This window comes from Aptenodytes patagonicus, chromosome 5 (assembly GCF_965638725.1).
Source record: "Aptenodytes patagonicus chromosome 5, bAptPat1.pri.cur, whole genome shotgun sequence".
NCBI classification, from domain to species: domain Eukaryota; kingdom Metazoa; phylum Chordata; class Aves; order Sphenisciformes; family Spheniscidae; genus Aptenodytes; species Aptenodytes patagonicus.
In genome coordinates, this window is record NC_134953.1 from 42,724,424 (window position 1) to 42,747,571 (window position 23,148).

The 23,148-nt window shown below is 48.6% G+C and overlaps 1 protein-coding gene across 1 annotated transcript; it reads right to left on the reverse strand.

The window, feature by feature from the left end:
• Positions 1 to 803: 803 nt before the first annotated feature.
• ERLIN1 (ER lipid raft associated 1) lies at positions 804 to 23,044 on the reverse strand. Its single transcript, XM_076339534.1, is given in 13 exon segments — positions 804 to 4,407; positions 4,409 to 4,552; positions 4,750 to 4,829; positions 5,168 to 5,257; positions 5,812 to 5,903; positions 6,970 to 7,028; positions 12,205 to 12,278; positions 13,460 to 13,585; positions 14,498 to 14,559; positions 20,380 to 20,426; positions 20,965 to 21,046; positions 22,329 to 22,452; positions 23,000 to 23,044. Coding segments are annotated over 12 exon segments (1,092 nt in total). The 5' UTR covers positions 22,442 to 22,452; positions 23,000 to 23,044; the 3' UTR covers positions 804 to 4,284.
• Between the last annotated feature and the right edge of the window lie 104 nt (positions 23,045 to 23,148).

The following is a 23,148-nucleotide window of genomic DNA, read 5'->3' on the forward strand; positions in this document are numbered from 1 at the left end:
GGTGTCACAGGGTGTCTCTCGGTAGAAGGGGGAAGCACAGGCAGCGGAGCAGGAGGGCAGTGGGGCAGGAGGGTGGCAGCAGGCAGGGAGCTGCCAGTTGCTCAGGGTGGATCTGGCATGGGTGGAGCCAGCAGGGAGAAGGGCTTGAGCTGAGGTCCCAAATACTGTGCCAGAGCCACGGGGAACAAATGGCAGAGCTTCCTGCCAGCTGCACGGAGCAAGGCTGTCATGGGGGCTGCAGAATGCTGCAGCGAGTCCCTGTGACCCCCCACAGCCCCAGCTGCCAAAACAGGCCCCAGACTCACTCTCTGACTGAAGACGAGCCACCATGAGTCCCACCACCACCTTGACTCCCATCATCCTAGTCCAAGACAAGCGTTCATGCTTGCAGGCAACATCGGTGCTCAGGGACCAGCCCGCAGGTCCCAGGGACACCAGCCACAGTCCCCAAAGACACCGCTTGCACACAGCAGCCATGCCTGCTTGGGAAACGCTCCTGCACTGGCTGCACGCGAGCAATGTGGCAGCTCAGGTGGGGGCCCAAGGGCCACCAGGGCTCAGCTCCCACCATGAGCTTCGGAGGATGATAGCAGAAACACAGCAGGACTGTAAGTGCTGTCCCTGCTGCTCAGCACCATCCTGTGGGTTTTCTTTCAGCCCAGGCTGCTCATGGGGCTCCTAAGGTGGCAGTCACTGGGGACATTCAACTAGATGCAGTGTTACTGTGGGATGAGAGGCATAGGTGTCCCCCCTCCACATGCCTACAGTGATACTGGCCCTAGGACACATAAAGCCACCAAGGAAATGGTAACAAAATAGTTTTATTCTGCTTTATCAAAAGAACTTAACACTGTGCATGTAAACTTGAACATATATGTTTCCTTAAAGGTGCGGATCCAGTGGCAGACGCCTTTAGTCACACAAGCACACAGACCTTTTGAACGGAGAGAAAAACCAGTTCAAACCAATGTTCCCAGTTGCACCCATGTTCCCGCTCTGCAGCTCCCATCTCAGAGAGGAGCAAAGCCCAGACTGGGGTGTTAAAGTCATGGTGATTCCCTCCTCCCACACACCTACTCAGGCTTCTGAAGTGGTGGCTGGGGAAGCAGAGAAGGATGGAGGAGGCTTTTGCAGAAGGCACTGAGCATCACGCACACGTTGCTGCAGGACTTCAAACCACAGGAGCATCCCCAGGTGTCCCTCAGACCACATGGGTAGGAGGTGGCTGATGCATACCCAGCCAGAGCAGGATGACATTTAGCCAGAGTGACAGCCACTAATGGCAAAGCCATGCATCCACCTGGACGGCTGCAGGGAGGCCCAGCAAGACTCAGATCCAAAGGGAAGTAGCCCTCCCTGTAGGGGGATCTCGCTCTGATCACTGCAGGAGAGATGTGAGCTGTCTGGTTATTGCTTCTAGTGGTTCCCCTTTGTGCCCTTGCTTCTTGTCATCTCCAGGCTAGCAGAACCTACCCTGTCCACCCAGCCTGATGCCCAGGGTTTGATGCCAGCACTAGGTAGTGCCCAACCCCAGTGAATACCACATGGAGACAAGTCTACATCTCCTCCAGGAGTGCCTTTGTTCTAAAAAGCCCGCCTTAATCTCAAAATTCAACCGAAGTGGCCACTGCAAGCCAGCAACACCGAGGAGGTGGAGGGTCAAAGAGCTGCAACTCCACTGGCTCCTTGAAGCCCTTCCCACAGGAGAAATGGGACCTTGCAAGTCAAACGGTACTTCCAGGACACATTTCAAACACCACAGCTATGAAATACACTGCCATCCCCTCTCTGCCCTGGCACCCTTCCCCTGGAAAGGGCACTGCTGTGCCTGCCCGCTCCTCTCCTGCCATCAGCCATGGGTTTCAGCTCTGCCCTGCCTGCTGGCTGAGCTGCCTTCCAGCACGACACGCAGACATCCTTCCTGCTCCTCTGCCCACCGGGGTCCTTTGAAGGGTGCTCTTCATCAGGAGGGCACTGTTTGTCCAAGCCTTTGGCAGGTGAGGTCATGAGCCCGCCCCATGCAAAAGCTTGGCTTAGTGCTCCCCAGGCTGGGATCTGCAAGGCACATGGCTGTGCCACAACCCCTGTGCACCAGGTGTGTACAGCAAAAACTGGAGAAACCTCTCCTCCTGGCAACAGCAGTACCCTTCCTCTCATCCTCAGAGCATGAGGAAGCATGCTCTCCCATGACCTCCCTGGAAGCCAGGACTGGTGCTCAGCACCTTCAGCTGGCCTCTCACTGGGGCAGGGTCCTGGTCCCTGGCTCCTGCCATGGCTGGGTTTGAAGAGGAGCTGGTATCCTGGAGCAGAGCACCAACTGGGCCTTGGGAGTTTGCAGACAGGTGGAGGTGAAACTGCTGCAGTCCCCCAGTCATGTATTACCCAAGCTGGCCAGCAGCGGCAGCAGGAGAGGCAGGGTCAATACATCCCTGCTCTGCCCCAGAGATGGAGGAGAGGCAGCCAGGGCAGGAGCTGAGACAGCATAAGGCACTGTATGTTACCAAACTTCCTTGAGGAGAGACACTACCATCCTCCAAGTCAGGCCACACAGCACTGGAAAGCCTGAAGCCCACACAACTCGTTTGGGGAAATCATTAGCAGAGGTAAAGTTCGGACCATTTGTTTTGGGTTGAATGTTTCACCAAGGCAAAAGCTAAGCATGTTCCTCCCCTTGCCATGAGGCTGCAGATGGTGCCAGGGACAGAAGATCTCAATGCCAGCACCAACCAGCCTGTCAGCATCAACCGGCGAAGCGCCCGGAGTGTCACCACCAACCGGCCTGTCCGGTGAACCACGCCAGGGCTGAGCGCTGCACATGGCTGTGCCCGAGGGGACAAGAAAGCAGGATGAACGTACAGATATTCCAGGCTGGCGGAGGAGAGGTGGTCTCTGAACATATAGTGGGTTTGGAGGCAGGCAATGCTGCAGTGCTACCAGCTGGGGAACGGCGTTCCAGCTCAAGCTCCTGCCAGTTCCTTCCTCAGCCATCATATTCTGGGATTGTCGCAGAACACGAGAAACAGGTCCTAGAAACAAGCACGTCCTCACAGGCAAAGGGGAGGACAGAGGAAAAGAGGAAAGCAGATTGTACCAGCAGATTTCCCCCCTGAGCACATCTCTCTCACCTTGCAGTGGCACACGGGGAGCAGGGGTTGGATATATTACAATGCACACCAGGAGAAAAGATCATTCTGCCAGCACAGCTCGTGAGTCAAAAGCCCCGCAATGCAGCGAAGCCTGGCCAGTGATGAGAGGACCAGTGACAGACTCCCCACCGTGGCTGTTCAAGGACACACGAGGCAGGTCCCATTTCTTCTTGGAGCAGTGGATTTTGCACTGGGGAGCAGCAATGCCTCACCTACTTTGCAGCTGAGGTGTCAAAACATCTGATGTGCTGCAGAGCGGGGTCCCTTCACTCTTCTCTTCCCCTTCACTTTGCCAGCAAGGCAGAGCAGTGGAAATTCAGCCCCCTTTCCCTGGTGAAAAGACCTACACAGGGAGGCTGGGGTCTGAGCAAAGATTTCCGAGCCCTGTTCCCAACCAGCTGCTCAGAGGTGCTCCATGCACTCTGAAATCTGGTTTACGGTGCAAAGTGAGACCCAGCCACCCAGCTGAAATCTACTACAGTCAGTCACAGGCAGCCAGTGTGATGCTCTTGCTTGGAGAGGGGGAGTTACAGAAGCCCGTTAGAGATTGCTTGCTCCGAGTCATTATCTAGTGCCACTGCCTAAAGGAAAGAAGAAGATAATGGCTACGCAGATCCTATTCAAATAACCTATTCCACACCAAACCACTCCTCGCCAGGCCTCGCCCTGAGCAGGAACACGCAGCCTCCACTGGCCAAGGAGAGCCCACTCCATTGGAGTCCTTGAGGAGAGTTAGATAGTGCCGGTTTCTACCTGCCTTGGAGTCCACAAAGCAAAGCTTCATCGGCAGGACGAAGGAAACCTCTTTGCTTGGCCTCAGCGAGAAGCACTGGGGAATGACCAGTGGGCAGCAACATAGCACTCAAAGCAACATCTCCTACCTCCAGAGTAATGCTTGCTAAATAATTGCACCTACTGCAGAAGGCTTTCCTGGTGTCTGTCTTTTAATATTCCAGTATAGGTATGTTAGTACAGGACTATCCCTCATTTGGAAGCACCAATTTAATAGGGGAAGAAATGGAAGAGGCAGAGCACTTGCAATGTGTTGCTAGAAGAAAATCAACCCAACTGTCACCTATACACAAGATGTCCACGCATGCGCTGCATCCGCCCCACCAGCACAGGGCAACATCCCCATTCACAGCTGGGCTAGCTGTTGAGCTGTACCAGGTATCTTTCTACCTCTGTCAGCCAGTGCTTTCCTTTGCTCTGAGATGGCTTTCTCCAGAGGCCTCCGGGGCCTCCTGTGAAGGAAGGCTGGTTTCTTGGGCAGTCCTCAGATTGGCTTGCTGGAAGGCACAGGAATCCAGAAACACGTTGGGGATGCTGTCACCAAAATACAGCTTGCTGTTCGCAGCTATCGCTTGGTATTTCATTAGTTCCAGATACTCGGGGGTAAGTTTCAGCTACAAAAAGAGAAACCAGAGACTGTAAGAGACAACCTTCTGGGTCCCGCATCATTAGATTTCATCTCGGGCAACTGCCTCCTGGGATATGGGCTGTTAAATCAAGTGTTTTTCCAGTGCTGCCCACCTGAACCTAATCTCCTGTGCAGAGGAAAAGAGTAAGCAAGTCCTTTTCTGACCAGCTTTCAAGTGCTCACCTTGTTGGAATCAGCCAGCTTCTGAGCAGTGTAGTACTCCGCATCAGCTTTTGCTTTCTCTCTTGCTAGGAACGCAGCATCTAACACAGCCACAGAAGATGGACAGGAAAAGAAGCATTAGCAAGTGAATAGCCCCATCACATTTGAGCACCTGAGCCTTTGTCCCATGGGGACTAGCTGACCCAGGTGTGCCCGTGACACAGCGACACAGCCTGGCTGGCCGTGTACCTGCACTGCTGGCTTCTTAGAGGGGTACCTGCAAAGGGGAGGAATGACCCCAGTGCATAACCTTGCGCTACTGCACCCTTTATTATTTTTGCAGAATGGCGATGCCTATCAGCTCAGTTCTGAGGTTCCTCTACCTGCCACCACCCTGAGCTGGAAGATGACCCCAGCAGCACGCTAGCACCACGGTTACCTTCAATCTCAGAAATTCGCTTCTCTGTTTCCTTCTCCATAATCTTCTGTTGATAGTGAATCCTGGCCACCTGAGCAGCCTTCTCTGCCTCTGCAATCACAACAGGCTCAGCTCAGACATTCACTTCACAGAGCCTGAGCATCAGCACCCTGACCCCAGCACCTGGTTGCAGAATCTGCCACACAATCTGCCAAAGAATCTGCTGCCTCCCTTTCTGCTCAGATCCTACAGTGCCAGTTTGTACTCCAAGCAATACAGTTATAGAAAGAAAACACAGTGCTGATGTTTCTAGAGTTGCACTGGCTGATGTCCCTTTTACAAGCGATTCCCCCTGGCACAAGGATATTTAGCTTCAAGCCCAAGCAGTTTTTCTGGCAGAGCTGTTACCTCTTGGCCTGCAGGAGCCCCACTGTAGGACAGAGGTGTTCGCTGCTCTGCTGCTATGGGGAAGGAGGTAGGACGTAGGCTGCTGCTGTATCTAGCAGCACATTCATATTTTCTAAATGACTGGTGCAGCCTGGCTGTGCTTCCTTCAGGGAGCTGTCAGCGATGCAAGACAATGTCCTACCCCGGCTTACTGGGGGATGTAGGAATAGAAATTCAGTCTGGCCCCTGTCCACTAATACTCCCAACTGGTGACATACCAATGAGCGCTTTCTTCCGGTCTGTCTCTGCCTCCTTCTCTACTACCTTCTGCTTCTGGGCTGCAATCAGCAGCTTGGTCTTCTCAGCTTCCCTGCAGGGTGAGAAACATTATCACAGGGAAATGGAGCTGGGGAGCAGCTCTGCAAACCAGGGCATGAGAGGCCGGGGGACAAGAAGTCGACCAGTTGCCAGCATCAAGTCCTCACAGCCATGAGGACCAGCTCTGTCTTCAGCTGTATGAGCACATGTGTAGCCAGCAGGTCAAAGGAAGAAATTATTTCCCCCTCTCCATTTGGCACTGGTGAGGCCACATCTGGATGCTATATACAGTTTGAGGCCCTCGGGACAAGGAGTGAGTCCAGTGCAGGGCTACTGCAGATGTGGGGTGGAGGCCAGGGCATATGAGGAAAGGCTGCGGGAGCTGGGCTTGTTCAGATGGAGACGAGGAGGTGAAGGGGGACTCAATAGCATCTCCCTGTGCCCAAAGAGGTTCTGGAGGCACTGGGGCTGGACTCTGCTCGGAGGGGCACAACGAGAGCCCCGGAGGCACCGGCACAAGCTGCAGCACGGGAAACCTCAGCCGGCCCCAAGGAAACAGCCTGTCCCTGTGCAAGTGGGGTGTCCCTGGGACCGGGCCCTGAGCGGTGGGGGATCCTCATCCCCGAGGATGCCCCAACTCACCCAGACACAGCCCACAGCAACCTACTGCAGCTGTGGCATTGGCCCTGCTTTGAGAAAGGGCTTGGACAGGAGATCTCCATGGGTACATAGACTAAAATCTGTCTGCACTTCTGTGAGTTTGCTGGAGGGGAGTTTATGGGTGAGACATCAAGACCCCTGAGCCCTGAATTCAGTTTGCAAGTCTTCTGCAGGTTCTCTATAGCACACCAGTGTCCCCTCTACATAAAGGAGTAGGAACATAGCCTTGATATGGACTCTGTACATGCTAACAACCATCTTTGTGAAGAGCTGAAAGGCTTCAAGGTGAAAGAGCTATGGAAACGGAGAAACAGAATGCACAAGTGCACCTAGCAAAGCACACACTGACTAGAGTCCACCTCTCATCTTCTGAGCACCAGGTAAGAGCTTTCTAATAGCATTATACCTGTGCTAGACCCTCAAAACCAATGCATACAATTTTATGTACAGCCACTCACATTAGCTCAAAATTTCTTCGGATGGCTTCTGGGATTTTGGGTTTTGTAACACGCACAGCCTATGGAAAAAAAAGTGAATGCATTTTAAATTAAACATTTTGATGCAAGCTGCCTAACTAAGAAATGTCTTTGCAAAACCAGCTGTAGTGCTCTGGATATCTCCACATCAATCCAAGACCACACATAATGGTTCTCAATCCTCTTGTACAACACAGCTGAGCACAGCCACTCTCACAGAGGTACCTTACAGTTGTATCTCCTGTCTTTGCACCTTTTACGGCACCTAAGTGATCAAGTAAGGCCTGTGGAATAGACTGCTGAAGAGGTCCACCACCTTTGTTAGAAGCAGCTTAGTTCTCCACCCCAAAGACTCTTCAAACATCACCAGACAACGCTTCCCAAAGTATTGCTCAAGAAATGGGCTCACAAACCCAATGAAATTAAATTGCAGGAGCGAGACTTGCAAAACAAGAGGCAGGGCTACGAGCTCAGGAATGGGTTTTCCAGGAGAAAAACTTGCAAAAGTGACAACACAATGAGAGACATAGCAGTGAAGACAGGGGAGAGCAGCAGGGCATGGGTGGCAGCTGGGAACTGTTGTTGTTTGCAACTGTGGATCATCAAGAGTGATGTGCATGGCGATGCTGACACCACAACTCGGGTACATGCCAGAGACAGCCGCTAAGCTGCTCTGCGGAGGACTCTCTGAAATATGAGGGAAACGCCTCCAGAGGCAGGACCAGGAGCTACTGCTGCTCAGCTGGCATGTTGTGTGACTCATTACTGAGCTTTAGGAGATGCAGATTGACAGTCCACAGCTGTACAATTGCTTCACAACCCTCCTGCTCCACCTTCACTGTAGATCTAGTGCTGAACCTACTGCTTCTCTCTGGGGTCAGTAAGTCTGCAAAGAACCAAGGGGCTTCCACAGAGGGGAATGGAATATGGACATGTCCGGGCAAGTCTTCATATGCAGTGCGAAAAGGGAACCGCTTCCATGTGACAGGCACCCTGGCCCTGGCAAACACACCCCGCCTGGGGAGAAGAAGCCAGCCTGTCATCAAAGCAGGACACTTGGGAATCGCAGAATGATTTGGGTTGGAAGGGACCTTTAAAGATCATCCAGTCCAAGCTCCTCCCACCATAGGCAGGGACATCTTCCACTAGATGAGGTAGCTCAAAGCCCTGTCCAACCTCACCTTGAACACTTCCAGCGCTGGGGCATCCACAACTTCTCTGGGCAACCTGTTCCAGTGTCTCACCACCCTTATCATAAAACATTTCTTCCTTATCTCCAATCTAAACCTACCCTCTTTCAGTTTAAAACCGTTGTTCCATGTCCTGTCACTACAGGCCTTTGTAAAAAGCCCTCTTTACACATTGAAAGGCCACAATAAGGTCTCTCTGGAACCTTCTCTTCTCCAGGCTGAACAACCCCAACTCTGCTGCTCCTCTGCAGAAAGCAGATTTATGGGACATCAGACCGGAACATCCTTCAGTGAAAGGACTTTTCTAAGCTCTTACCAAGTCCCTAGAAAGGTACCACATGGAGAAAGCTCACCTCACCAGCTACTGCAGGGTATGCAGGGGGATATTCTTTCTACCTCCATAATACCCCCTGCACCAAAACAAAGGTCAGTTTCCAGAAGTATGGCTTTTCCAACATGGGCAAAGATTCCTCTGTAACCAGGAAAGCCGCCAGGTCTTTGAAAATCTCCACTAGCTGCTTCTTCTTCAAGCCAATGGCTCAATCTATTTAACAGTGAAATCTATGTAAATCTACTAGATGGAAATACTACTGTGCACTGTCAATACTGTTAATAATCAGATGTTAAGGCATTGGGAGATGCTGGGACTAACTGGCTGAGCCACAGCTTTGCAAAAAAGATCATGAAGGAATCAAAAGACAAGCTGACTATATGACAGCATCTTTTCCCTATGGCCATGAAGTCCAGCCACATCCTGAGCTGCACTGGCAAAAGCTCAGCAGCAGGTTGAAGGTAATTTTTATTCCAGTGTGGGGAATCCAGTATAAGGGATACTAACAAACTGGAGAGTGCAGTTGAGAGCCACTGAGATGGCAATGTAAACGCTGCAGAGAATGGGAACACGCTGATGGTATGGCTGACAGTATGGTACTTCTCCTCTCCTGTTGATCCTTGTCCTTAAATATGGGCGTGACATTTGCCTATTTCCAGTTATTAGGGACCTCCCTTGACCACTGCCATCTTTCAAAGAGAGTGGCTTCACGATGGTGTGGGCCAGCAACTCAGCACCTTGGGATGCATCCCACCTGGTTCCACAGACTTGTATGTGTCCATCTGCTCAGTTGTCCTCTACTGTGGGTAATGCTTCATCTCTGCAGACTCTGCTGCTAGGGTAAGGAATGGGGAGGCCCAAGGGCAGACCTTGCCAGAAAGAAGTCAAACAAGGTGTTGAGTACTTCAGCCTTTTCCATGTCCTTGGTCACTATGTCCCCTGCTCCACAGCTTCCTTGGCCTTCCTTTTGCTGTGGATGCCCCTCAGAAGCCCTACACAGCCATCATTAGGTCCAAGTCTAGCTGAGCTTTGGTTTTCCTAACTCTGTCCCTGCGCTTTCAGTTCAATTAGCTTTATTCCTCCCAGCTCATCTATCCCTACTCCACCTTCTGTGAGTTTCCTTTCTGCTTTTCAGCTCAGTCAGGAGCTCCTTTTTCATCCACACCGGCCTCCCGTCTCACCTACTTGACTTCCCACACTTTGGGGTGTCCTTGGCAATGACATGGGGCCTCGTGGCCTCCTTTGCTGACCATGGCAGTCTCCCACGGGACCCTGCCAAGCACATCTCGCACAAACTGAGTTCTGTTCTCCTTAAGCCCAGGCCCGTAATTCTCCTATTCACCTCGCTCCTCTGAGGACCTTGAACTCACCACCTTACAGCTGCTGCACCTCACACTGCTACCAGACTTCATTTCTCAACCAGTTCTTCCTTGTTTCTAAAAGGTCCAGCAGACCATCTACCCCAGTCAGCTTCGCTCACCACTGCCAAAACCTGTGTTCAACACCCTTCAGAAGCATCCAGCATGGCTTTCACCCAGCCCTATTGCTCTTCCAGCGGACACTGAGGTGGTCAGAGACCCCCATGAGTACTAGGGTCTGTGATCAAGAGGCTTCCTCTGGTCTTCTAGAGGCAGTTTTATCTACTTCATCTTACTAACTGGGTGGTCTGCAGCAGAAAAGGCCCACGTGGTCCTCCATGTTGGTCTGATTCTTACCTATATTGGCTCTTATCTCAGCTGTTCATCATCCATCCCAAAGCGAAGCTCCACATGATTTGAGCCCGTCTTTTGCAGGCAGCACAACCCTGCTGCCTCACCTTCTCAGCCCGTCCTCCCTAGAGAGCCTGTACCCATCCACAGCAGCACGGCACTCACGTGAGCTATCCCACCAGGCCCCAGGACTGCAAATGCGCATGGATTTCCAGTTTCTCAGGTTTGTTTCCCAGGATGTGTGTTTCTGTCCAGACACTTGAGACAAGCCCCAGGGCGTGCTTTCACAAGGGAAGTGCAGGAGCCTCCCCTATGACACTGTCCCTAGACACTTCTTACCACCCACTGGCCTCTGTTTCTCTTCAGGCTGTGGCCACCATTCCAGTTAGGAAATAATGTTTTGCATCAGGCAACTTGGAGGACTTTTAAAGGTTTCATATATATTAGTTTTAATAAACCTAGAAATAAATGCTGTTAATTCCCTCTAATAGCATCTTTTCAATAATGAGTTGTTTTCTGTGTCACTTCTTTCAAAAATGAATTGTCAGTGATCTCTGAAGTACTCGTGTGCAAATATGCTCTTCAAGAGGAAAGCGTTATGCCCAAATACAGAATTATTTCCCTTAGAGCTCACAAAACAATTCAGTTCAAGGTACAGTTAAGTTAATCTGGGTTACACAGCTGCATGTGAAAAGTTTCAAGAAAGCTCAGCTCTTCACCAAAGGAGCAGGGTATTTCCTGACAAGAGACACAGCAACATGGCAGAGTTGTATGCTGAGGTACAATTTTACTGGAGACAAGGGTGCAGCTCTGTTCTGAAAGGGAACAATAGGAACGCAAAGGCAGGATCACACTGTCTCTTAAGTACTTAACCATTTTCCTCACTAGTTATGGGACCTCTTCAAACTGCTGGTCCGGTGAGCTCAGTCCAGGCTGATGCAGGCAGGATATCCTTCAACTTTTGACCAACAGTGAAGACTGGGCATGCCAAATCAAGATGGGATAGCATACACTGAAGATCAGATTTAGCTCTGTAGTTAACATCTCCCAGCAAAGAGCTGTGAACTTTGCTTACACCCTTCCATACTCAGAGATCAAAAAGGGCCTTTACATTATGACGATAATTTTGATCGATAATGACCTTTTGCAGGAAATCTCTCTGCGATGTACAGTGCAAGTTAACTCGGATATTTGAAGACTGGTGCTATCTCAACTTCTTTGTGATAAGATGCTGCCTGTGGTTCACCCTCATCAAAACAGAGCAAGCCTATGCACAAATGAGCCACAAAGCAGAACAGTATTTATCATAGCATTTCATGTGCTGTCAACGGGAGGCTTTCCCTCCCTGCACACAGCCAGCCAGCCTAGCTAAATGTGGCAACAAGAACGGCAAAACAGATTTGGTTTCTCTCTTCCCTACAGTGGAAGTCTCCAGAGATTTCCATCTTAGCCCTTGTGAGCCTAAGGTATATTTTTCCCAGTTGGTCACCCTGAACTTCAACATGCCAAAAACCCAGCATGTCCCATAGCCCAGCTAAGATTAAACACGATTTTCTAACATTAAATGTAAGCAGAAAATCACTTAAGATATAACATCTTTCCCTATCTCTGGTACAAGTGCAGAAAAGATGAAGATCTCTTTTGCAATTACCTGTAGAAACTGCACTGGCACACTGGAGTGCTCAGCTCTGCAGGGGTGCCAAAGGTAAAGAAAAACATTTTCTTGCTCTTTGCAAATTAAACCCAATACTTGCAGGTCTGTGGCCTAAAAGGTCCTTTTCTCTATCCTGCAGGTCTTCCCCCAACATAAAACTAGCATTTAGAGGTGGTCACTGTCATATGGACAGTCTTCAATGGACAAACCTCAACTCAAGGCTCAACTATTTCACGTTATGTGGAAAACCAAAGCAAGAAATCTCATCAATCTAGTGAAAGGTGAGCAAATTAGAGGTGGAAAAAAGTAATCTTTGTTAGGGAATGAACCTACCTGGATAGTGAGACCTGGTGCCATGACATTGAGATCCTTCTGCAGGGCCAACTTCAGATTCTCATCTATCTGATCTGTGTTTGGAGGACAAGAGAGAGACCACTTAGCTTATCATCATTTCTCTTACAGCTTGTGTGGCAGAGTGTCAGCTGGCCTTGAAGAGCAGGTATCTCTATGGTTTAAGATAAAGATGCTTTCTGAGATCATTCAGTACATTGTTTCCCTTCCTATACCCCCTGGAAAACGTTCCCGAGAGGAGAGCCACATGCCAGCATCTCTAGAAAGGTTCAGCTATTGATGAACTCATGGTATCTGAGCTGAGGACAAATGGCTTTCAGCATCTCAGCAGAAAAAGCACCCAGAGCCTGCAGTCGAAGTCTATCCCTTCCTAGCTGGAGCCACACCAACCCCGTTGCCAGCAGCAAGCTCTGCCTTAAGTCTCTAGGGACCTGCAGGATCCAGTACTTGCTACTGAAAAAAATGCATTTTGTCACTTCCAAGCTCCAGGAAGATCTCTGGCCACAGAAATGGCCAGTTATGAAGGGATTAAGCTGCATGTACTACCAGGAAACTCCTCTCTGACTATGGATATTTGGCAAGTCTGAGTACAGCATTGTACAGATTGACAGTCTCTTAATATTAAAAATCTGACAACCTTTTATCTTCCATAAACCAATTTTCCCCTACTCTGCCACTCAAGAAGGAATGTGATGCTGTTATGTCTTCGGGAGCACAGGTAGGTACCAAGAAGCAGAACATTAAATTTGCTAATTCCTGAACCACTGCTACCCCCTTGTGAAAAAACTAGAGCATTGCAATGAACTGAGAGCACGTCCCTTCCAGCTCTCGCTTGCTAAAAACAGCCGAAGGAAGCTTTTAAAGTAAAAAAGTCAATTCAGCAACAGAACAGGGGCCTAAAAGTAGTACACAAGACAAAACCATCATCATAGTGAAGGCAATGGGCATGACTACACACACAAGAGCAGAGTGGCTACTTTGTGTGTCCAGAATTCAGTCCTAAGTGGAAAAGGACCAAAATAAAATTCCCATGTGCAGATGTGGAAAGACAAAGAAATCTGAATCGTTAAAGAGTAAAGTTACATGGAAAGTGACATATGGATGTATAAGGAGCTGGATTCTAGACTGCAACTCCAACACAGAGGCTGTTTGCTCACAGGAGCCTGCTGTAACATATTCCACAGAACAGGGAGATTACACAGCCCTTGGTGGGTGCATCCAGCTGCTATCCACTTACCGAACAGCTCAATGTATACTTCCTGCAGGGTATGGGCACTGCAGAACTGATTCAGCTCATGATGAATTTTATTGAAGATCAAGGTCTTATCGTAGTCTGCAGTGTAGTTTCTCACAATATCGTACACTGAGGAAGTAAGAGAATTATCACAGGTCACCACTGACACGTACTGCTTTCTGCAATGCCACAACCGCAAAACAACAGCTCAGGGTATCAGGAAAGTAGTGCAGCACTGGGACAGGCGGGTGGGGGATTTCCATCCTTGGGAGTTTTCACTACTTGGCTGGACAAAACCACAGCTGCCCTGCCCAGCAGTTAGTGAGAAGCCTGCTGTGAGTGGGAGAGAGGTCAGAGGAGAAGCCTGCAGAGGTCCCCTCCTCCAGTGCTGCTGGGATTATATGACTTCAAAGAGCAGAGTAATTACAGCAAGATATACTGCACGGTCCTGTTTTATGATCTTCATAAACAAACGAAACAGTAAAGCCTGTCCAGGACCTGCATGCATAGTAACAGATACTACTATAAAGTGAAAACAAGTATCATTCCCACAATTATAACATGAATTCACCCTTCAATGCCTCAGTAATGCTAGCATTTTGCATTAAGCTATGCTGGTGAAAAAGCAGCTGTGTGGGTCTTTGGTTCAGCAGCTAGTGAAATAAGAAGGTAAGAGGCTCCTATGCAGGCTTTGCTTTTGTACTTTTCCCAGGAGCTGAGCTGGCAAGCACCTGGGGGCTTTTGTCCCATGTGTTTAGTTTCACAGGTGGTCTCCCCTTCAGCAGCAATAGGACTGCTTGAACACCCGTCAAGTTTCCAGATGTACAGGGGAGAAGCAATCCTAGAATTTATTTTCATCTTTGCAAATCTGTGGCTCTTCAAAAAGCTTGCAGACACATGCATGAAACTAATTGCTGTGGTACTGGGAACCATAAGGATAACAAGACACAGAAAATGGAAGCCTTGCAAACCAAGATAGAGAGGCTACAGGAGGAGTGAAGACAGTCACAGCGCTGCTTGTTGAAACAGGACGGGAAATACCTGCATACGGTGCCAATTTATTCACAACTTCTATTCTGTCAATGTAGATCATAACACCGCCACTGTAAGTGAAAAAGAGAATTAATGAATTATTACTGCAACTGTTAGCAGTGGTCCATATTTAAAGCAAAGTCTCTCTTTCCCTCTTTTACTAAATTCTACTAAACTTATTCAGAACAATTCTGACTTCTTGAGCATTTTGCAATTAGATGGTAGCAAACCCCAGCTTTGTACAGACTGGTCCCTCTCTCTGCATAAATCAAAAGCATGCTCCAGCAAGTCTGCAACACACTTTCACTTCACTTTGTTACCTCCTACTTAGCCAGCAAAAGGAAAACATTTTTGAACAGGAATGTAGCTGCAACTATCAGAAAGAGGGAGTCTAGCACAATGAAGGGAAGGCAACAAGGACAGCAGACGACACCTGCAAGCAGCAGAGCAGACACAAACTGCAGACGCACCGCAGCTCTTCTAGGCAGCAAATACATTTTAAATAGAAAAGCCCTTAGTTTAAGTTCATGCATTTACTAACTCCAGCAGGAACCTGACAAGGCCCCTGTTAGAAAGGAAGAAACAAAGCATGTAACAGACTTTAATTCACATTCCCTACACCAATGTCATGTTGCAAACAGCTCTCCAGTAACACCACAACCATGCACATGCGCCTAGGCATGTGCACTGTCAAGAAGCTCCAGACACCTCATCGGAAGAAGCCTGCAGGCAGTTTCCTCCGCAAGGGATCACGTGCTGCCGGACTGGCAGAGAAAAGAGGGAATCAGAGGTAGGGGCTGATCTCAGCCTCTGCTCTTACTGACATGGCTTTCAGCAGGTCATGCCCACCCCTGGGTACCTGTGGCACCAGAGAAAAGCACAAACTCTACAGTGAAGAAAAAAAAAACCCCAACTTTATTTTCAACAGCTCATAAGTCTCTCGAGAGTGTATTTTTAAAGCACTCTTGCAATTTTTTCCTCAGGGCAAAGACAAATCACAAACGAGAAGCTTTAGCTGAAACTAAAGCAGCTAATCCCCAGAAACAGACCTCACACATTTCCAAACTTAGTCTCTGTGGTGTTTTAACTCAAACATATCCCCCATGACAAACTGTTTCTTATTTTGCAGATCTTAACCTCTTGCAGTTGAAAGCTAAGTCTGCAGAAAGGTCACCTGAACTTGCCCGTGTCTGTGCTCTTTTAGAAAAGGCCTCCCAGGCACAGTCTGCGTTCACTCTGCAAACCTGCCTGCTTCATGGCAAGCTATGAGCTAAAAACATTGGTGATGGACTGAACTTGCCTGCTGGAAGGGACAAGCCAGCAGAAAAGATATTTGTGGCTAAAGAGAGACTTATTTCCCAGTGAGATACTACTAAGAGTATTACTCTCTTTTTCACTCAAGATTTCTCTTTAGGCCATGGTCATTCTTGCTGGCTCTCTCTTAAGAATGGTTACTATTATTTTTAAATGAGAGGCTTATGGATCTTTTATAGGTATGTCAGGCTACATAAGCAGTTATAATGGCATGGTGTATGTGTTTTTCTCCATCTCATCTGTTCTGCACTCTAACTGTCCCACCACATCCAATAAAATGACCATTTATCATTGCAAGTGACGTCCAACAGCATTCCTCATGATCTTCTGAACTTGCTTTCATCCTCGTGATTTGTTCCAGTCACCTTATGACATCTCCACCAGGACAGAGAAACCCAGCTACCATCTTGAGGCATCTTCTATATATCCTGGTGAGGAACCAAAGCAGAGCATGTGGGCTTCTTCCACCAGAATGTCCTCCACTGCACATCCTTATGTTGGGGTCCTTTTGGCATTTCAATTTTATGGGGATTTTAGAAGGAAAAAGAGAGCACCTAAGACAATATGCCTCCTACACAGGACTCATCCACAGCCCCTCATCCTCTCACATGCAAGAAAGGCTGGCACCTCAGACCAGAGAGGACTGCCTGCTGCCCATCTGACTCAACCAACACTACCCACAGCAACCCTGCCAAGGATCTCAACCAGCATGGGTCAACAGGGTGGGGCACAAGTGAATTGTATCTGTCCTGTTGGTCAGGTAATGGCTTTGAGGAAACAGGTGCCACTCAGAGCCCAAATATGCTGGCCACCTATTTCCCCACTGAGGGCTTAAGGTTAAGCCAAGCCTACAAAGCACTTACACTGTGTTTTCCTTCCATCCATCCATCCAGCTGCTGGAGCCATCATCATTTCACATTGTGCAGTGGGGATGGCTGTCTGGACCTTGCTGCTGTAAACCCAGGAGCCAAACTGAACTGTAACACTTTGATCTTAAAGTGAGCAACTCAGACAAGACCTCCTCTCAAACAGCCTGGTCCAGAAGATGTTAGTAAACTCCTGGGGTGCAGAAGATACTGTCCTTGGCAGTTTCGGGACAGTTGCTCTGGCAGAGCATCATGCACTGATTTGGGGCCACTCACACACCTTGTTGACCTGGAACTGCCCTTTGACACCTACGCTGGCTCAGACAGTCCTCTTTCCATTTTAACAAGCCACTATCACTCTCAAAACATCCTCGTTTGCCAAAGCCTGCTTCTAGCCAGATGCAAGGCAGGGTGACTCCTGCGGGGAGATTTCCAGTGCTTGCAACTCTCCACCGCAGTTTCCACAGCCATTCTAACACTGGCATTTGCAGCCTCTGTAGGTGCTACTCGCACCCCCGAGGTCCTTGCTGCAAAGCTGCTCATGAGGCTGGTCAGGCAGAGCAGCACTGAGTTGAGCAGGCTCTCTGGTCAGGGAGGGAGGAACAAGAAGAAATCCATAGGAGGTCTGAAAGGAGGATCGACACATAGACTATGTGCACCTGGGAGAAGTTTAAGCATAATTAGGCAACAATAGTGCCTAATTTTACAGGACAAGGTGAAAGTGTACAGAGGACTAACATACACTAGCAGGCATTTCAGTAGACCTTGGAAAGCCTCATACACTTCAGGATTTTAGCTTATGCCGGGCCAGAAGACAAGGGAAAAACTGAAGGACATTGCCATATAAAAAGGGGCTGTAAAAAAACGCAAAGGTTTTATGCTTATTGCTAGAGCTGACCAGAAACAAGACCAGACCAGGTTAGGCAATCAGAGCATGTAAAGATTGGGCTTAAAGGTCAGATCTGGCCTGTCTAGAGATAGAGGGATTAATGCGATACATCCACTTGCAATATTCATGACACATTTTTCCACGTGACTGGCTAACAAACAGGGATCTGTCCCAGAACAGCATTCCTCCAGTGCTCCGTTTGTGTTCCTGCCAACGATCTGCAGCACGAGCACAAGACAACTCTTGCACCTTTGCAAATAAATACCTAATGCTTGAGCAGAATTACTGCTTAGCATCCTGACTATTTACTGTTTCTTGGCATTGTAAAAACCTGTACAATATTTAGCATGATTCTTTCCAGTTAAATTTATAAGAAAAATGCTACTTACCTAATTCTCTCATGCAATATTTGCATGACACCATTTTCAACCCATTTATTGTATTCCGCAATTAATATACTCATGAGTATATTACTTCTCGATTAATTCTTTGAGTCAGTCCTTTAGAATACTTTGCTGTTCTAAAACTAGTTTATTGAACTGATTTTCCATCAGTTTTTGGAGATCAGCAGACCTGCCATGAGGAAGCTGCTGAACTTTCCAAGGAACCGTGCACACATTCTTTTTGGGGAAAGCCAGAAATCTCAGACACCAGAGGCAATTCATAGCTTAGAGCAGATACATATTCTACCTGCTGTAACGAAATGGTTTTCTTCTCTGTGGTGACAGCTGTTTTATGAAAAACAGTCATCTGGTGCCAAAGTATTTTAAAATCTAGATTTAACATATTCACTTAATGCTGTCAAGTGTAAATGGGACAGGTAAGGCAGAAATTGGAGATGGGACACCCACACAGCCATTCAGAAGCTTCCTAATTTAGATAAGGATACAGGGAACAGGAATATGAATATGGTGGAAAAGAAACCCAGCCTTTAAAATCTGACAGTTTAATATACAATTACAGAAATTTAAACTGTTTAGGATCTATTCTTGTAACAAACTTTGAAACAGGATAGCGAATTTCAGATTTGATCCATTTGTTATTTATAAGCTAACATTTTATTATGGAAATGTGGATTCAAAGCTTTGGCATGGAGCAGCTGCAGACTTTGATTCCAAATGAAGCAAATTTAAAGGCTCCTTAAAAATGGACAGGGCTACTGGGACCTTTGGTCTGAAGTGTATTCAATTATTAACTAAGAACTGCTTCAGCTGTTTGGTGTTTTACAGCATGTTTATTACCTGTAACTTCACAACCACCTATATTGCACAACTGAATCCCACAATGCTGAAATATAACAGGAACTTAGTGAACTAACTAGACAGAATTAAACAGAGTATTTAGCTCCTAAATCACAGACACACAGAACGGTCAAGACTGGCAGGGACCTCTGCAGGTCATCTTGTCCAACCTCCCTGCTCAAGCAGGGTCAAAGCACCACAGTTTAATTTTGACTGTGTTAGCATGTCTAATGTGGTTAAGCTTCAGCGGAAAGCCTTGTTTGGTCTGTTGAGAAGGCTTGCAGGACAGCAGGACACCATCCCTGGCCCAGAGATGTGATACTGTTTTACAACATCCAGCAGGTGAAGTATTACTCCTATTTATGCTACTTAGAGCTAAAAGTTGCCATTAAACACATTGCTAAAACTCTGCTCTGGTAACTTATTTTTAACTGTGCCATTTAAAAGATACAGATATAGAACATAATGAGTCTTACTCCTCCTTCATCTGACCACAAAGCCCTGGCTGCAGCACTGAACACTAGCATTATTTACAGACACTCCTGAAAGAGATTTGAGATCTAAAACTAAAACCAGCTAGGGCCCACAAGAACTTTGTGTTAATATTTAAGCCCAAGTGATGTCTGATGAGTTTCTATAGGAATAATTCCAAGAACTCATTTCAATAAGGGCTAAACCAGATCAAAATTAACTCTGCCTCATTAGTGTTGCCACTAACATTAAACTTTTAATTTCAGCATGGTTGTTATGTATCATCATTCAAGTCATACTGATATTTTTTTTTTTTTCTTTAAAACAGAAATATTGTTGAGTACCCTAAAGTTAAAAGACAAGGAGAATCACCAGTTTTGCTTTTATCCTGAAGAAACGGATTCGGTCATCACTTTAACTTGTGAATGAACCAACTCAACAGGATCTGCAACCCAGCTCAACTAGCCCTCTCCTTCTGTTACTGCTCTGCTTGTTAAAACTATACACATCTGTGCTGACAAAAGGATCAGCTTAATTATGAAGCAGGCAGGTACTACCCACACATAGGATTCTTCTTTATTCTTTCTCACTCTCTCTTTACATCAGGTGAAACGTCAATTCCAAAAATGCCCAAACGATTCCAGGAGACTCATTTTCTTGAGCTGTTTTTGAAATGAACCATCTCCCATCAGGATTCCCACCCACCATTTACTTTTGCCCACTGCTGGGGTCAACACGTTATTGTATTAGCTTATATTGTATTAGCCACAAGATTCAGACTAGAAATACCACAAAGCAGAGGGCAGACCGAAGCACAAGCAACGGGCTATCAGAGTAATCAAGGGAAGAAACCAAGAAAAATCAAGAGTATCACTATAAATGCAAATACCCTCTGAACATCAATTCCAGCAAAAGCAAGAGCACTCCCTCCCGTACCTCCTGCTCTATTATTTCCAAGTGTGATACAGGTGTGTATGCTTGGGACTTATTTTAGGGTATGTGCCTTTACTTTTCAGCCTCTGTATCACAGCACTGTAAATACCTAGCTGCAAACTACACGATAAGAGTGTATCTGCTCATCACCAGAAGAAATACAAAGGAAAAACATACCTTGTTCCACAAGGCACATTTTTCACTTCATCAGTCTGCAACGTGGTCTGAAATAAAAAGACAACCCGTGCTCATAAAACCTCTCCATTCTTCAGGAAGATCATGCTGTGCCCAGACTCTCACAACCATTACACAGGAACAGGAAGCCAAAAACATGTCCTCTGCCTCCATCCTGATTTTTGCAGGTGCGGGCAGAAGACAGACTTCTTTTCAACTTGCCTTTTGGGAAATAGAAATGAGCTGTGCTCATTTCCCTACTCTCAGCTCCTGCAGCACTAAGGCCTGCAGCTCTCCTGGGAAAAAATTAGGGCCACAAACACAGACTGACCTCCCAGAGCAAGACATCTCCTGTCCCAAGCAACACACACGTGTTGTGGAGATACCACCAAAAGGACAAGTCCCAGTGCACAGCTGGGTCTGGCACCTAAGGCAGAAGGAACCAAGGGCTTCCTAGGAGCTGCTGCTCTGACTACCACATTACCGAGCCCCTCTGCAAACACCAGTTGCCCAAGTCACCCCCATCCAGCAATATCCCTGCTGACATCTGTTCCCAGTCACCCTCTTCCAAGATGAAAAGATACTAACCTGCACGGATTTGAACATGGTAATGAATGGGAGCATGATGTGGTAGCCTGGTCCACTGGGACTAGTTAACAACGCACCACCCCTACAGAGAGAAAGAAAAACGGGGAAAAGGCTCAAGCAACTGGAAAATAATAAGTGCTGGCTTTGAAAGCGAGCAGGTGCATTCAAACTACCAGGGGTCACAGCTGTGGTAACGCAAATTATGTTACTCACCTGCACCAAATTTGCCACCAATTCCCCTACAAAAGAGCTGACTGCATATGATACTTGCCTGCTGCAACTCGACAATCATTTGCTTCAGTCCTGTGAGCAATTAACTTTTACAGGAGGCAGATACTGCTAAATTCTTCCATCATTGCAACATTGCAGAGAGCTTCAATACAGATCTTCCTCTCTAAATAGTTCACTGGTAACCATGGAAAAATCCAGCAGTTGATGCAATACTGCCAGTTTGGATTTCCACAAGGCATTCGGCCCAGTCCCTTACCCAAAGCACAAAGAAAACCCGCAGTCTCTTGTGGGGACTGGCAGGTGGTTAAAAGACAGGAGACAGAGCATAGCTCTAAGCGATCGATCCTCATAGTGCAGTAAGGTCTCCTGCAGTGAACCACAAGGGCCTGTGCTGTTCAAAACACTCGTAATTAAAGGAAAGAGCAGTGCAAAGGAAACTAGCCCATAGTGGTGAGTGTGAAGGGTAGAAAAGACAGGACAGAAATATAGCAGGTACGGCAAAAACCACAGAAAGGCTGATGCTGAATTTCTCTGTTCCTTTATTCAAGTTTGAAGCAAAATCTAGTCAAGAGGTGGCATTTAGTGACTGTGACCACTCGCTATTATGGACTGACAACAAGTTGCTCTATAGATGCTATTCAGGGCAGCTACGAGCCACAGGTGAAACTCAGCCCAGAGCCAGGGAGAAGACCCATTTCAAAGCAAAAACTAAACGGGTGCTTTGGCTGGCTGACAGTCTTGGGACAGAGGTGACAACCCTCGATGTAAGAGGGAGAGATCAACAGATATGAAAAGACTGGATGGGCCAAGAGCTTTGGTCCTCTAAGCTTTGAAATCCAAATTATGACCCAGAAAAGGGGAGAAAGGAGAGGGAGGAAAAGTAGCTGAGGATTCAGAAAGATCAAAACTCGTAACAGTTCTGCACAGCGCCAGGCTATCCAGGCCCACATTGTTTCTGGTGCAAGAGAGCAGAAACAACACGGTCTGCCCACCTCGGGGCAAAACCTGAAGAGAAACACAGGAGAGAGCAATCACCTCCCAAGGTGATCTGGGGCCAGGGATGAATCCCAGCTGAGAAAGAGAAATTTAGGGAAGGCTACAGAAGCCGTCAAGGCACTGGCAGGGAACAGTACCTGTAATACACAGCCAGGTGCCCCTCCTCAACCTTGTGGATGGAGGAGTACAGGAAGAAGACGAGGAGTCCGGTGGCAGCTGCAACTACGGCTCCAGCCTGGGCCATGGTCATCCTTGCATCACCTGCGGGACAGAGACTGTTACTGCCTAGACGATGGGGCACCATTTATCCACGGTCCACATGAAGATCTTCATGCTCTCTCCTCTCTGACGGTGTCTCTGCCCCTTTTCCAACAACAAAACCTTCTCAGCTTTTGGACCAAAAAGCCAGGGAGTATCCTCAAAGCACCCAGCGGACCTCGTTCTGCAGCAGGGTGCCGTCGCCTCCTCTCCTCGAGGCTGCGTTACCCCCTCACGCTAACTACAGCGGGGGGAACGCCGCCGCCAAAGGCGCACGGTGACCTTCCGCTGACGAGACCCCCGGTGCCAGAGGAAGGGCGCGAGCGGCCCTGCGAAGGCAGGTGACCCGCAGGCTGCTCCCCGGCCCGGGTGGCCCCCCGGCGCCCCCGGGCTCCCCCCTCCCCGGCCGCACCTCAGGCCGCCTCGCGGGCGGTGAAGGCCCCCAAGCGGCGACGCGCGCACAGCCGGGACAGGGCTGGACCGGCACCGGGCACCCGAGGGCCCCGCCGCCGCTCCCGCTCAGGGCCCGGCCCCCCCGCGCGCCCCGTACCTGCCGCCGCCGCGTGCCCACGTGCGGCCGAGGCCCTGCTCCCGCCCCGCCGCGCACGCGCGCCGCCCCCCCAACTGCGCGGGGCGGGCTGGGTGGTGGGGGTAGGCAGCGCGCGCCGCGCGGCGCCTACCGATGGCGTCACGGCGCCC